This window comes from Hyperolius riggenbachi, chromosome 3, assembly GCF_040937935.1.
Source record: "Hyperolius riggenbachi isolate aHypRig1 chromosome 3, aHypRig1.pri, whole genome shotgun sequence".
In the NCBI taxonomy this organism is placed as follows: domain Eukaryota; kingdom Metazoa; phylum Chordata; class Amphibia; order Anura; family Hyperoliidae; genus Hyperolius; species Hyperolius riggenbachi.
This window is the reverse complement of record NC_090648.1, coordinates 473,890,164-473,906,713: the sequence shown is the minus strand read 5'-3', so window position 1 is coordinate 473,906,713 and position 16,550 is coordinate 473,890,164. Positions and strand designations below refer to the sequence as shown.

General features: G+C 46.0%; 1 protein-coding gene across 3 annotated transcripts in view; it reads left to right on the top strand.

The window, feature by feature from the left end:
* The window catches only part of DCTN4 (dynactin subunit 4), a 56,250-nt gene extending 43,209 nt beyond the window's left edge, over positions 1-13,041 (top strand). For all 3 annotated transcript variants that reach the window (XM_068278082.1, XM_068278083.1, XM_068278084.1), the window contains 4 exons: positions 788-842; positions 4,655-4,762; positions 6,439-6,536; positions 7,718-13,041. In XM_068278082.1, coding sequence (XP_068134183.1) covers positions 788-842; positions 4,655-4,762; positions 6,439-6,536; positions 7,718-7,937 — 481 coding nt within the window. In that variant the 3' untranslated portion in view covers positions 7,938-13,041. The remainder of the gene's footprint in view (positions 1-787; positions 843-4,654; positions 4,763-6,438; positions 6,537-7,717) is intronic.
* The last annotated feature ends 3,509 nt before the right edge of the window (positions 13,042-16,550 follow it).

Genomic DNA, 16,550 nt, shown 5'->3' with positions numbered 1-16,550 from the left:
TGTCCTATCGGAAATTATAGATCTGACAGTAAATTGTATGGTGTGTACCAGGAATTAGGAAAATGGGCATAGACAAAGAACTGCAGTTCTGTTATGGGAAATGGCTCACACAGTAGATATCTCTCCCTTCCATTACTTGTGTTATTGACATGCAGATGTTGCTGTCTCTATGGGTCCCCACCCCCTCCTCCCGCAGTCCTGTGCAGAGCTGCCTGAGGAAGGGCCAGACAAGAAGATAGGACAGACTATAACTTTTACTGCAAACAAAAATATATATTTGCTATTGTTAGGAGGGTTTTTCTTCTTTAAGCTTAACCTGAACTGAGGCATAGCCACCTAAGGTAAGCACAGATGTATGTGGATGTTGGATCCACATTCCTCTGTGCATTGCCCTTTCCTCTCCTTGATCCCATGCTTGAATGCATACCCACAAGGTCAGTTCAGGTTCCCTTTAAGAGGAGGGAATGTGCGGGGGTCTTAGGAGGGAACATCACAGCAGGCCCCGCCCCTCTGACTGAAAATGTCTTTCGCTAAAAGTAGAATTTTTTTTGATGGAGTGATTACGGGAATGGAAGGTAACGAGGAGAGGAACGAACAACACATAGAGGTGTGAGAATCCAGCTGAACATACCTCTGTGCTTACCTTGGGTAGCTTTGTCTCAGGTCAGGTATCCTTTAAAGACAAATATGATCATTGTCACGTTACTAAATCCTCAATGTACCGTGATAACTTATAGGGTTTGCTTTACAATTATCTAATTTCTGATTTGTTGATTCATTTTTGCAGGAACTATGTCCCAGAAATCCGAATTATGTCAATTCCCAACCTGCGCCACATGAAGGTCAGTAATCATCTTTTGTTTTTGTCTTACTGTGAACTACATGAATACAGATGAAAAACGTAGACACTGAAAATCAATTTATATTATACGTCATTTATAGTGTGCATTATAGCACGCGTTGTTTCAGAGCCTGGTCAGTGTCTGTGCAGTATGCGCTTGGATCCCGGGGGAAGAGAAATGAAACGCTCGCTGCGCACTGTACTCTGCAGAGACCTCCCGGGGGCTACCATGAGTCAGCCTCGGGGGTTACCGCTCGGAGCTATGGTTTTCCAATTTGCTGAATTGCGCGTTTTTTAATATAATCTGGGCTCTGTCTTTTGATGACGCCCAAATTACTGACTGAGCATCGCAATAGCTGTAATTCACATTATGGCCTTTAGCGGCCCCGGCTACACCGACATTTCCATCTCCCTTTTTAACCTCTCTGCATGGACTGCGAGTTCACATGCTGTACCATTGCACAAAGCAGCGTGCCTAGTGTGAACACGGCCTTCCACTACATGCTACACAAGCGTTTTCAATAGTGGAAATGGTATTTTCAGAAGCATTTCAAAAACAGTCCTGTATTCAAATATTAACTGATAATGCTGGGGGGGATACTTGTATTTAGCCTGTCTCTGTGTTTTCCTTTTAAGGCCTGGTTCGCACTTGCGTTTTTTCACGGAGCCGGCTATACTGATCCATCCGTATGGCCGGCTCTACAAAATAACGCAGACGTGAACCGGGGCTAAGCTGGTCATAATTAAACTTTGTTGCGGGCAGTAGGGCCAGCAAGCTCCTCTGGCCTGCCCGCAGACTTGCCTGTACATGTTGCACTCCGTACACACCAGATAACCTCTGCCGAGAATCCAGCATTTGTACAGCAACCCCAGACCAGCATTGGCTCGCTTCTGCTTAGCTACAGCTGAGGGTATTGATCTCCCCACTTACCTTTCACTGTGTGATGTCACAAATGTAACACTCTGTTGTCCCTCCGCTCTCCTGCATAACAACGGTACATGTCACTAGCCTGCAGGCTAGTTACGCATCTGTCAGCCTCAGCCCTCCAATATTGCCCCCTCTGGGCGACATTGATTTTGTGTGCGTATGTGCCTTCAGACAGCATTGACTGCAGATTCAATGTCTACTTTTAGCAGTCAGAGGTGTGGGAGTGTATGAAGTGTATGAAGTTTTTGCTTTCACTGCCAAGCTATAAATCGCTATGCTGGTGCTCATATGAAAATATCTGTCCTGGTGCTTGGGACTTAGTAGAGTGATTACTCACTGAACAAAATAGACTGTTTTGGCTGGCCTGAATGTCTCGTAATGTGGCCAATCGAAATATAGTGTGTAAGGGTACTTGTGTAGGGGTACCTTGAGGACAGGTCCTCTCATCTGAAGCGCTCCACCTACTCCCTTTTGCACTCACTTCAGTTTGCATACAGGGCAAAGAGGTCGACTGAGGATGCTGTCAACCTCAGTCTGGCACACATCACAGAACACCTCGACAGACCTGACACCTACGCCAGGATTCTCTTCCTAGACTTCAGCTTGTGCATTCAATAACAATTTGCTCCAATATCCTATACAACAACCTGGCACAACCTGGTCTCGACCTCACTGTGTGGGCTTGGATCCGGACCTTCCTCACCAATATGATGCAACTGGTCAAACTTGGAAACTGCACCTCCCTGGAAAGAACCACGAACACAGGCACCTGGCAAGGGTGCGTACTGTACGTGCTGCTGTTCTCCCTGTACACCAACCGTTGTACCTCATCTGCTGACTGAAGGTAATCAACTTTGCAGATGACACCACCATTCTTGGCCTCATTGGCAGACAGGCGACATCGGACAGGCGACAGGCCCGACTGTAATTTCAATATTTACCTTTGCTGGCTCCAGCGGGGGCGCTGTGGCTGCTTTCCTCTCCGAACTACACGGAAATACCCGATCTCAGTCGGGTCCGCTCTACTGCGCAGGCGCCGGAAACTTGCGCCTGCGCAGTAGAGCAGCCCCGACGGCGATCGGGTATTTCCGTGTAGTTTGGAGCCGACAGCCGTCAGAGCGCCTGCGCAGGAGCCAGGAAGGTAAATATTACGTCACGGCTGCACGGAGAGCTGCAGCGAGACCCCCGTGGGACAGAGGACGGCGTGGGAAGCCTCATTAGGATCCGGAGGCTTCCCCCACCCGAGGTGAGGACCCCCCAGGGGATTTTTTGAGGTTACAGATCCTCTTTAAGAAGACTCAAGCCGCATACCATACTGCAAAGCATTCTGGGGCTCTCCCCTCGGCTGCTAATGAGAAGTTACAGGGTCAAGTAACAATAGCATGTAACTCAGTCCAGAGCACAGCACTGATAAATCTCGGCAGAGTACACTGCAGGAGTCCGCTATTGTTCCTAGCCACATGGCTAATTAATATTCACTGCACACTAGTGTTATTCAGTACGAGCTTTTCTGTGATCAGGAAGCAGGGAGGACATGACGACACATTTGGCTTCATAGGAGACAGACAAACATGGAACCTGCCATGAGCTGTCAGGAGCATCATTCTCTGCATATACTATATAAAAATTCTGTGAAATCCAAACGTGGACAGTGAAATGCATATGTAATGTAAGTACAGCCTATATTTAGCTACTGATATATGTGTTTATTTTCTCTGAGACCTTATACCTAACAGCTCCTCTTTAAAGAGAACCTAAGCTGAATTGGATATGGATTTTTCCTTTTAAAATACCAGTTGCCTGACTCTCCTCCTGATCCTGTGTCTCTAATACTTTTAGCTACAGCCCCTCAACAAGCATGCAGAAGAGGTTCTCTGACTGAAGTCAGACTGGATTAGCTGGATGCTTGTTTCAGGTGTGTGATTCAGCCACTGCTGCAGCCAAAGAGATCTGCAGGAATGACAAGCAACTGGTACTGTTTAAAAGTTAACATCCATATCCCTCTGTTAAGGTTCCCTTTAACGATGTTTGTATCCTTTTGACTGCTGTCTTAGTTATGCTGTAATTTTTTACCTGTTAACTCATATCTAATGCCTGTTCATCTGCGCTACTGTACTCCATGCTGTGTGTACCACAAAAATTCTGGGTACGACGTCCGTCATGCTTGGCGAATAAAATCTGATTCTGATGTGACTCTGTTCTATGCGTGATTAGCTGTTGGCATTCACCGTCACGCTGCTGCTAATAGATTGAAGCTCACAGTTTTCCCTTAGCGTGAAAATGTCTGCGAATTAATTTGCAGCTTCTCCCATGACTACTGGTTCTGCTAAACAGAAAATCGTGAAATTTTTTTGGTGTCAAGAGCTTCATAGAACGTGTTCAAAGCCCGAGCTCTGCCTTTTATATGCTTTTGCTAGAACATTAATTTTATATGAATTATTCATAAAAACGTACGCAAAAATTTTTTTTGCAAAATAAAATAGGAAAGTGATGTTAGTATTCTAGTGTTAAAGCGGACCTGAACTCAGAATGTCCTCTCTGCTCTAAAACATACACCACAGCATAATGCCCTTTAAACAAAGAACATTTCTTTGTTACAGCTGATACAGATCCTAAAATACATCTGCAGTGTGTCTACTTCCTGATTCATGGAAGCAGGCATATTGTTTACTGCCTGTACTTTCAAATGGGCTTATTTGAAATCTCTGTCATAGGCAGTCATGTGACACAGGGGAGGGATCAAATTACAACTAGTGATTAGCCACAAATGAGGGGTAGTTAGATGGGCTAAATCTCTAAATACATACATGGTGCATTTCTCTGTTTTCCTTTTGTCCTGTGCAAGAGTTCAAGTCCACTTTAATGAGACCTTTTATATGTTGCAGGAAAGCCAAGTTCTCCTGACTCTAACTAACCCAGTGGAGAGCCTCGCTCATGCCTCACTGATGCCCTGTGATGAGGGGGATCCCTACGACATCAACAGCACTGCCAAGGTATGAAGCCAGTTTACACTTTTTTTCCCCATTTTAAGTGCGGCTGTTTTCAAGCAAATCCTGATGTCATTTCCTCCCTTACACTCCTTTGCCTGATTTGCCTGCGCATCACTATAGAAAGTGCATTCTCTCAGTGTGAGAAATATTGGCCAATCAGAGAGGAACAGAGGTGTAGGAGGCGAAAAAAGGAGGGAAAGAGGCTTCAGCCAATCAGGCTGCATTAGTTGAGTCTGAGGGGAAGTAGAGAAGCAAAAAAGGACAACCCAGCATGCCCTGCAACTTCTCTTTTGTGTACCAAATTTTGTGTGTACCAAATAAGTCAGGTAAACTGGGGAATAAAAATTTATCAACAAGAAAAGTAATAGTGATTTTAGCTTTTGAATTGCCTGGTTAGCATCCTTATTACTTGTTTACCAGATAACCATAAAGAATTGATTTTTGATTTTATGCCCGACAGGGCCCGTTTCCACTTCAGCCGCACGCATCTGCAAGGCGCCCGACGGCGCCTCCGGGTCTGCGGGTACGCAGACGAATCCCATCAGCCGTGCCATGCATGGCTATGGGATTCGCAGCCTCACGCACCATTTCGGGTGGAAATGCCGGCCGAATTGCTAGCGCAAGCGATTCAGCTGGCAGTGCTATTGTTCCGTATGGCAGTTTGCCCGCGCGATTTGCCTGCGGGGAAACTCTGCGGAAACCACGCAAGTGGAAATGGGGCCTTACACTGTAAAGTGAACCAGAGACAAAGCACCCTCATGTATTTTACCATATATATCATGGGGACATTCGAGAAAATGCCTACCCTGCTCTCTGCTTCATTCTTCACTGCACAGCCTGCTTGTTACCAGCCCTGATAAAATCCCAGACTGAGCATTCAGTCTGGCTTTGCTCAGGAATTATTATAGCTGAGTCATTATAGCAGAGCCAGAAGGGGGCAGGCTTGGCCTTGAAAAGACATCAGAGAAGACACTCGGCTATAATGATTCCTGAGCAAAGCCAAAATTAATGCTCAATCTGGGAATTTATCACGGCTGATAACAAGCAGGCTGAACAGTGAAGAATGAAACAGAGAGCAGGGAAGGTGTTTTCTCTAATGTTCCCACTGATATATATGGTAAAATACAAGAGGGTGCTTCGTCTCTGGTTCACTTTAAGGGGGTTTAGGGGAGGTGCACTAGGATCTAAGAGCACAGAGTAATGGTTTTAAGTTGCTCCATGGGATTGATTCCTGTGGTGAAGTTTATCTCGCTAGTTGCGAGCAATTGCTGCTTAACTTGTTGTTTCTTTAACTGTCAAATTGATCAAATGTACCTTTAAAAAAAAAGTGTGCAGATTGAGATTTTTTTTCAGAAACCTGATTGCTGCACATGTAATGGAAGTCAATGGAGAATCCCATTACAGTTAAATTGCAAAACTGCATTTGCGTTCTGTATGCCTGGAAAAAAGTACATCCTGCAGAAAATATTTGCACACCGCATGCGGATTCTCATTGGCTTTCATTAGCTACTCTGAAAGGACGCACATAGATAAACTCCTACGAACATGCGCAGCGTCTGGGCAAATTGCATGCGGGAAAATGCGTGTGTTTCTTGCAAGGACAGGTGTGAACTCTGCCTTCGTGACTCGAAAGCCTGTCGTGTTTTACTGAAATGTGTACTTGAATCTTGTCGTTACAGGTGAGTGTGCCTACAAAGGAGCTGGTCCTGGCTGGGAAGGACGCGGCCGCAGAGTATGACGAGCTGGCCGAGCCGCAGGATTTCCAGGATGACCCAGAGTAAGTGACCCATATTAGTTGCTCTCTAGCTTTTTATACGGCCCTCACCAGGCAGTCCTACAAATGTAATAATCTCCTAAAGCAGTTCTGATTTAGTTTTGTAACAAATCCTAAAAACTCCAGCAGGGTAGCAGACACTTCACTGTGGGATATACAACCAGCTTTAGCAAGCAGGATACCCACTATTTTTGGTGGGTTTCCTGGTGTTAGCATCATAAACACTTCCTATATCTCTACAGTATAGAGCAGGGTTAGGGAACCTATGGCTCGGGATCCAGATGTGGCTCTTTTGAGTGCTACATCTGGCTCACAGACAAATCAGTAGGGGTTGATACACTAAGCTACACTGCTCAAGCAGCACAGCTTAGTGTGGCAGCGCAAGTAACATTTTCAAAGTAGTGCACGCTACTGCTGTAGCATGCACTACTAACTTACACTCGCTCCCCCAAAACGAACGGCTGCTCCAATTGTCCCACTCTGGACCCTGTCAGGTCCAGTGACTTTGTAGGACGAGATCTGTCAAGTTACAGCAAGTTACAGGCAGCCTATTGGGCCAATCAAAGTGCGGGGATCTCGTCCTACAAAGTGAATCAACCCCCAAGTCAGCTAGATAATTGTACAAGCTGTTAGTCGGTATTTCTCCTGTCTGGCTCTTATGGAAATTGCTGATGTTGCTGAAACCCAAGAGAAGCCGAAGACGTGTCTGACGCTTCCGCTACCTGGCAGATCAACTGTATACACATCACCATGGCAACAAGGACGCCTACTGTCCCAGTTTGAAACATATTGTACGAAATTACATTTTAAAATATGTGATGTTTATGGCTCTCTCAGCCAAAAAGGTTCCTGACCCCTGGTATAGTGGTATGTTGCCCCGCCCTCCCAATTGATGTTTAGCCTAGGCTGTTTAGCTATGCAGATTTGTCCTCTCAGAGCATTCTGGGAGACCAGGAATATTTTTACTGACTTTGATATTCTCAGTAAACAAACATTAGGCAGAGATCACCTGACAGGACTAAAGTTGTGATAAATTTCAGAATATAAATCGGGGTCCCGAAAGATTTTACAACAGTTGAAAACTGACTAAAACATTTTGTACAGAAATATTGTAAAAAAAAAAAATGAGCAATTTTAATCATCGCGTTATTTTCACTACAGTTCCTCTTTTATTTCATCTGCAGTGTTGTCGCCTTCAGGAAAGCCAATAAAGTGGGTGTGTTCATCAAGGTCACGCCCCTTCAAGAGAAAGGCAAGGTGATTGTGAGCTTCAAGCTCAGGCACGACTTCCGGAACCTGGCCGCCCCCCTCAGACCTGTAGAAGATAACGAGACCTGCGAGGCCGTGTGGCTGACGCATCACGTGGAGCTCGACCTGGGGCCCATGGGAACCGCCGCCCCCTAATATCCTGCAGTGTTATTTCCTGGGCAGGAACAGGGTAATTCAGTATATGTTGTACCCCACCTAGAGGCAGATGTGGGGAGAGCACTACATAAACGTACCCGTGCCTGGCAGTTTCTGACTAGCTCTGTCTGTAAGCGGTATTTATGGGGATCTGCTATGGCGCCTCCTCTGATCCCTATAACACTGGAACAATAGACCAACACACACGTGCAATGAATTATTACAATTGCACTTTTGCACAGCTTCAGATTTCTCCTTGGATTAGGCTTTCATGTACGCTGTTGGAAAAGTACACGCAGGAATGCATGCAACCCTATATATATATGTAATTTTGGTGTGCATTTTTGTATGCCTTCTTGTACTCGGTTTCGGGTGAATGGCGCTGTGCAAACAATCGCTTTTGCCCAGATCACATATGATGTGAATGAGGCCATTATACACCAGACGTATGTTCATATAGAATAGGCACACGGCAAGTGCAAAAAAAACCCTACACATTCTGAAAATGCGTACAGTGCATGAAGTCTAAAAGAGAACCTGTAACAAAAAAAAAGTTTCCCTTTTGGGTCCTCTCCTCGGGAGGGGGAAGCGTCAGGGTCTCAATGAGGCTTTACCCTCCCCTGTAGCTGCAGGCAATCCAGCGCTGGCTCCCCGAAGTGTCCGGCCATCCTCCCTCGACAAGCCTGACAAGCACTGATAAACGCTGATTTATTTACCTTTCCTGGCTCCAGTGGTGGTGCTGTTGTGGCTCTCCACACGGAGATAGGCAAAAATAGCCGATCTGTCGGGTCCGCTCTACTATGCAGACACAGGAGACTTGCGTCTGCGCAGTAGAGCAGCCCGACAGCGATCGGCTATTTTCTCCTATCTCTGAGCGGAGAGACGATACTGTGCCTGCGCTGGAGACGGGAAGGTAAATATTTACATCCCCGCTGTTCGGGGAGCTTTATCGCCGCCGCCGTGGGACCGAGGATGGGGGAAGCCTCAATAGGATCTGTAGGCTTCCCCCCCACCCGAGGTGGGTACCCCCCAGGGGAGGTTTTTTTTTTTTGTTTGTTTTTTTGTTACAGGTTTTCTTTAAAGCAAATTTGTAGTGACACAAAGTCACACATGGCGAGGGAAGCCTCTGGATCTTATAGAGCCTTCCCCAGTCCTCTTATGGGCCCTTATTCAGTTTATCTTTTCTCCTAGGAGATCATTTTACACTCTACACTCTGCAACTGAAAAGGTACTAAAAAGTAGGTGATGAAGTACCGTCAAAATTATTCTCTTGCTTGTTGATGGCTTACAAGGGTTTTTGTTGCTAAGGTGTGAAAATCTCACCTAGGAGAAAAAGTAAATCGCATATCGGCCGAAGTGTCCTGGTTCCAGCGCTGTCCCCGTTTGAATCTCCCGCCTCCGGGAGCCCTCAGAACTCAAAGCACTTGTGTCCCAGAGTGCTTCTAACGATGGGCGTCTCCATACTGCACATGTGCGAGAGTGTGCTTGCGCCTGCACAGTGCGGAGCCACCCGTCCCTGGAAGCACTCCGAGCTTCCGAGGATTCCAGAAGGCGTATTTGAACAGTTGGTTGAACAAGCGCAACAAGGCTGGCAGTGCTGGAATGAGGTAAGCAAGAGAGGACCGAAAAGGCTCCATTAGAACCAGGGCCTTCCCTTTCCGTAGGAGAGTATGGGACATTTTTTTTCTTGGCTTCAGTATGACTTTAAAAGTGGATTTCTCGTCTGGTGACATAACATGTAATAAAAACTTCTTACTGCCTATAGTCATTCTACCTGCCTTTATCCTAAAGTAATGTCATTTACATACGTTTCCTCCATAGGTACAGCCAGTACAGAGAGCAGCCCTTGCATGCATACTAAATTTTATTCAGCTGTACAGTGATTAGAAACAGCAGTCTACTTCTCCTTATCAGTCAGGCTGTCATGTGTCCTCCAGATAAGATCCCTGCTTTGTTTGCTTTGTGAACAGTCCCATTTGCTGCCTGTGCTTCAGGGTGTAATCTTCTGCTAAACCAGAAAAGCTGAGCCTTGGCAATAGTCTCCGGCACCAAGGGAAAGTGAAAGTAAATCTCATTCATTTCAGGCACTTTGTTGCCTGCAATTGCGCTTTTGCCCTCAGCTTCCGCCAAAAGCTTAATTTTTTTTTTACAGCATAGCCTCTTAGTAACAAAGATCTCCTCATGCATTTGTTACTAGATAATACTGTAGATAACTAGAACTTAGGTTTTGCAATGCATGGTGCAGAGAGTGGTGGCTTATGACTTTCGGCCAGAAGCCTAGAGTTTCTAGTACTTTTGCACCTGCGCAGAACACTCCTGGCTACGGCATCGTGATCGCGAGCGGTGTGGCCCCGTGCAGTAGAGGCCAACCTGGCGAGGTCAGCATCTGCAATGGAGGGGATCCAGGGACACCAGAGCTGCGGCGAGGGACAGATAGGCTGCCAGGGGCTGGAGGAAGCCCCAGGTAAGTAGATTTTTTGTTTGTTTGTATTTGCTTGGATGTGTCCTTCAAAGAGACACTGAAGCGAAAAAAAATATATGATATAATGAATTGGTTGTGTAGCACGGATAATAACTAGAAGATTAGTAGCAAAGAAAATATTCTCATTTTTATTTTCAGTTATATAGTGTTTTTTATAACACTGCATCATTCTTTAATATTTGCAGTTTCCACACCACTCAGCATTCTAAATGTGTTTACAGAGCAGTCTTGTGAACTATTGACCTGTCCTCTGGCAGAGAAAAATAAAATCCTTGACTGACAGCTGAGATAAACTTCAGAAGACAAAGCTCTCTGCCACTATGAGGAGCTCAAAGGCTTTTTTTTTTTTTTTTTGCATAGAGATAACAACTGGAGTTTCTTAACTCTTCCTGTACTGGAAACATTTAGACTTATGTCTCTGCTCATAATGTTTTATTTCTAGCTGTACTACACATACAAATCATATCAATTTTTTTTCGCTTCAGTGTCTCTTTAAGCAGTCAGGCTTCCCACAGGAACCATCAGACTTCAGGTAATCAATTAAACTAGGACTGTGATTGGTTGCTGTGGGCAACCCCATCTTTTCTTCAGTTTTGTGTCTGCTGGTCTTGGTAATTCCACATTCCCATTAGTTGTATTATATTACCCACTGGTATAAACTGAGGGGCAGCTGACCTGGTCCTGTTTACAATGTTACTACACCCGACGCATCACGTCGACATATTTCTTATGAGATTCTAGTATTAATGTCAGCAGCCATATCCTTCACAATGCAGGCACAGAACTTAATACATAATTGTTTCCTCCTAGCGCTATAGAAATATTTATCACTGTACTGGTCTGTGAATGCAATTTTTTTGTTTTTGTTTTTTCTTTTACACACCAGTATCAAAAATGAGGTTCTCCCTCAGGAAAACCTCACCGCCCCATCCTTATACCTTTTGTGTAGAGGTAGCTTATCAGATGCAAATAAGTCTGGCTTGCATGGAAATTATATGCAGCTTGGAATTGGGCTAGTCCTGACTACTTCCTGCCGATTCTGATTGAGTCGGTTTCAAGTTACGCTCAGTTTGCATGCAAGCTAGAGTTCTTAGCATGCCATTGGCTGTCTTTAGTCGTGTCATCTCCTGTCATGCCAGCCTCAGCTGTCTCCCCAGCATCCTCCTCACATTGGCATCAGCTTTATCTTTCTCCCTTTATCTTTAGCCTGACTCTTCACTTGTCTCCTTCTCAAGTGACTGGTACCGGTTTCACTGTCCGCCAGACCCTCCTGCTGGGCGAACATTCTGCCGACAGTAGCACATGTGTACGCGCTGTCGGTAGGCTGTTACGGATGTTTCTGAACGCTGCGTTAAGCTCTCCCACCTTCATGGCAGTATCCTGGCTTATATTCCCGGCTTTATGATTCGGCACCATTAGGCACAGTCAGGGCACAGAGGTGTCGCCTATATGAGCTCAGAACAGGCAGCAGCTCCTACACTTCAAAGATCTTCTCAATTTCTGATAAAGCTGAGCATGGCTGCAAGTGGACCACCTTTCACTAATCAGCTGGCTCAGTTATGAGTGAACAGATTCTTGCATAACGTTCGGTTCTCTTTAAGGGCTTTTATAAAATATCCCAGATTCACGTAGCCACATCTATTGTTACAATGGTTCTTCAACTGTTGACACCACTTCAGTCTGGATGTCTTGGGGCTGCCAGAACCGGCTCTCAGAGCGTATCGCTGGGTTTTGCTGGTCGCCTTGAGCTGTTGAAGGACAACTAAAGCGAGAGCGATATGGAAGCTGACATTTATTTTCTTTAAAGCCTCGTCTACACGTGCTGATAGTAATTATCAATCGAGCCGATAACATCCGACAGGTCCGATTTTGCTGCAGCCGATTCCCTGCTCGTTCCCCACGAGGGGACAATGGCAGGGAATCGAGCGGAAGATAATAAGCGCCGTGGGGGATTGAATCCAATGCACAAGCGGGGACGCGGTGGGTACGCGCGAGGATGCGGAAGAGGCGATCCGGCGGCTAATCGAGCCGCCGGATCGCCTCGTGTAGACGAGGCTTTAAACACGACCAGATGCCTTTCAGCCCTGCTAATCCATTTGGCTGCAGTAGTGTCTGAATCACATCAGAAACAATCATGCAGCTAATTCTGGCCGATCTGACAATGTCATAAACGCCTGATCTGCTGCATGCTTGTTCAGGGTCAATGGCTAAAAGTATTAGAGGCAGAGGATCAGCAGGATAACCAGGCAACTGGTATTTCTTAAAGGGAACCTAAACTGAGGATATGGCTTTTCCCTTTTAAAATTATACCAGTTGCCTGACTCTCCTGCTGATCCTGTGTCTCTAATACTTTTAGCCACAGCCCCTCAACAAGCATGCACATCAGGTGCTCTGACTGAAGTCAGACTGGATTAGTTGCATGCTTGTTTCAGGTGTGTGATTCAGCCACTACTACAGCTAAAGAGATCAGCAGGAATGCCAAGCAACTGGTATTGTTTAAAAGGAAACATCCATATCCCTCTCAGTTTAGGTTCCCTTTAACCACTTGCCGACCGCACGCTTATACCGTGCGTCGGCAAAGTGGCAGCTGCAGGACCAGCGACGCAGTACTGCGTCGCCAGCTGCAGGCTAATTAATCAGGAAGCAGCCGCTCGCGCGAGCGGCTGCTTCCTGTCAATTCACGGCGGGGGGCTCCGTGAATAGCCTGCGGGCCGCCGATGGCGGCTCGCAGGCTAAATGTAAACACAAGCGGAAATAATCCGCTTTGTTTACATTTGTACGGCGCTGCTGCGCAGCAGCGCCGTAAGGCAGATCGGCGATCCCCGGCCAATCAGCGGCCGGGGATCGCCTCCATGTGACAGGGGACGTCCTGTCACTGGCTGCACAGGACGGATAGCGTCCTGTGCAGCCTCGATCGCCGGGGGGGCAGCAGGTAGGAGAGGGAGGGGGGAATTTCGCTGCGGAGGGGGGCTTTGAGGTGCCCCCCCCGCATCACCCAGCAGGCAGAAGAGATCAGACCCCCCCAGCACATCATCCCCATAGGGGGGAAAAAAGGGGGGCAATCTGATCTCTCTGCCTGCTACCTGATCTGTGCTGGGGGCTGCAGAGCCCACCCAGCACAGATCAGTAAAAACAGCGCTGGTCCTTAAGGGGGGGTAAAGGGTGGGTCATCAAGTGGTTAAAGGAACACTATTCAACCAAGTGTTATATTATGACAATGTACAAATAATGTCTAAGTAGCTGTGTAAACCTTTTGCTACTTTTCATGGTAAATATCAGAGGCAAAAGCTGTAATTCACTGTGTGCAGATTTTAGCTACAATTGGATTGTCTCATTTGCATAGGTGCATCTCTGCAGTCTGACATGCTAAGAACTGTGTAATATTGAAGCAGAGTTATTTGAAATGCCTCTGGTATCAGGTTTCACATACTATTACAAATGTTTGTTGCACATAAGATACATTTCCTCTGCTCTCTGCAGACAGCTCTGAGACAGGCAGCTGCAGTGAATGAAGGATTAACAGATGTAGTGTGAGGGAATCCCCCTCCTCTCATGGTTCACTTGGCCATCAGAATTCGTGTCAGGGAAGTGTGAAAGGAAAAACAGATAAGCAGTGAAATGTATACACCAGTACTTAAGAGCACTTCCCAAACAATTCCTATCTCAATTGAAAAATACATGTTCATTGATAGGGTTCCTTTAAAGAGAACCAGAGATAATGCACCCTCATGTATTTTACCTTATAAATCAGTGGGAACATGACAGTAAACACCTAATCTGCTCTTTGTTTCATTGTTCTCTGTTTAATTTGCCTGTTATCACCTCTGATAAGAATCCCGACTGAGCAGTCAGCTGGCTTTGCTACAGAATGATTATAGCTGAGACTGTGTTCTTTGGTGTCTTCAAGTCCAAGCCTGCCCCCTGCTGGCTCTGCTCAGGAATCATCATAGCTGAGTTACTATAGCAAAGCCAGACTCAATGCTCAGTCCGGGATTCTTATCTCAGCTAGATAACACACTTTTAGCAGTGAGGCTGAAACAGAGAGCAGAATAAATGTTTTCTCTAATGTTCCCACTGATTTCTATGGTAAAATACATGAGGGTGCTTCGTCTCTGGTTCCCTTTAAAGGAAATAAATATGGCAGCCTCTGTATATTACTCACTACAATTGTCATTTAAACATAGACCCTGAACAAGCATGCAGCAGATCAGATGTTTCTGACGTTAATGTCAGATCTGACAAGATTAACTGCATGCTTGTTTCTGGTGTTGTTTAGACATTACTGCAGCCAAATGGATGAGCAGTACTGCCAGGCAACTAGTGTAGTTTTAAAAGGAAATGGAAATGGCAGCCTCCATATACTATACCTCTCGCTTTGGTTGCCCTTTAAGATTTCTGTTTTTCCGCCAGTCGCTCGGCACTTGCACTTCAGTTGCTACAGTATGATACAGAGCCTTACAAGCTGTATGTTTGTTCTATGATTCACTTTACTGCTTACATGTAATGTTGTGACCGTACAGTAATGTTAATAAAGTAAATTACAAATTGAAGCGTGCTTGTGTGTGCTTTTCTTGAAATGGGGATCAAAATGATGAGATGAGTGTTCTAACATCTTGCCAGCATACAAGAATAATCTAAAGGAGGCTTATAAGCCAAACGTGTAGGGCCGGTTTCTACTTGCAAGACAAGACAAATAACATTTATACAGTATTTTGCGCTTTTCTCCTGGTGGACTCAAATCGCTAGAGCTGCAGCCGCTAGGGCTTGCTCAGTAGGCAGTAGCAGTGTTAGGGAGTCTAGCCCAAGGTCTCCTACTGAATACGTGCTGGCTTACTGAACAGGAAGAGCAGATATTTGAACCCAGTTAGTTAGAAACTGTTTTAAATCACCTTGCTTCGACACCATCAAGTTCTTATAGTTGCGTCTCACAGACTGTGAGATAACTTGACTCTCAACACAGCAAGCAGGAGATAGACTTTTCTCAGGCTTCTTCAATGTCTTTGGAGTTTATTCAGGAAACAGAAATACAGATAGATACAGTTCATCATATCCTAGCCACGCCAATCTTCATGTTGCGTTACAAGCCTCTTGATTAGACTTCCTGCTGAAGTCAATCGGGTACCTTCTTTCTAACCTAAGTTACACTAGACTACCTATGTACAGCATACATTATATCAGATTACAGAAAGGAATGAACATACTTAGAGGTCCCAGTCAGCATTGCGAGCTAGTGTGCAAGTAAGAAGCAGAGTGAGCTCCCATAGCTCATTTGGGCTTTAATACCGACTAGGAAAGAGTTAAATATGACATCATCTTCGCCATCCCCTAGATCAGACTATTGGTGGACCCACTCGTGGTGTCATCACACACACCTACTCGATTAATATTCAATGCGGCGTACATGCCCAGGTCAGGGAGACCTGTGGCCTTGTCCATAGAACAGCTTCTTGGTATGTTCTAGTTCTGACAGAACTGAAGATTTTCTCTCTAAGAGAAAATCCCCTTAAAGGGCAGGTCTGCTCCTCAAGCCTTTTTGACTAACTCAGTCCAAATAACTGAGGCCTACTTAAATTATAACACAGGTCTCCTGTGCCTCCAGGATAGGGATGATCGGTGAGATGCAAATTGTTCTGAAATTATGCAAATTTTTATGCAAATGTATGCCGTTTGAAAATGGACCAATCAATTTAAACCCAGGTTTAAAGTGATTCATTTTAAGCTGCATATAGTTGCATAAGAATTTGCATCCACTCAGAATAATTTGCATATCTGTGATCATCCCTACTCCAGAGGCAGAGCCCTTAAAGGGAAGGTTCAGGGAGTGAGGTAAAAAAATAAAAATCAATATCCACTTACCTGGGGCTTCCTCCAGCCCGTGGCAGGCAGGAGGTGCCCTCGCCGCCACTCCGCAGGCTCCCGGTGGCCGACCTGGCCGGCTGCCAGGTCGGGCTCTGCTGCACTCCATGGCCTGGCACTTCTGCGTCCCACGCGGGAGCGCGGACGTCCGATGACGTCAGCGCGCCCGCGTGGGACGCAGAAGTGCCAGGCCATGGAGCTCAGCAGAGCCCGACCTGGCAGCCGGCCAGGTCGGGTCGGCCACCGGGAGCCTGCGGAGCGGCGGCGAGGGCACC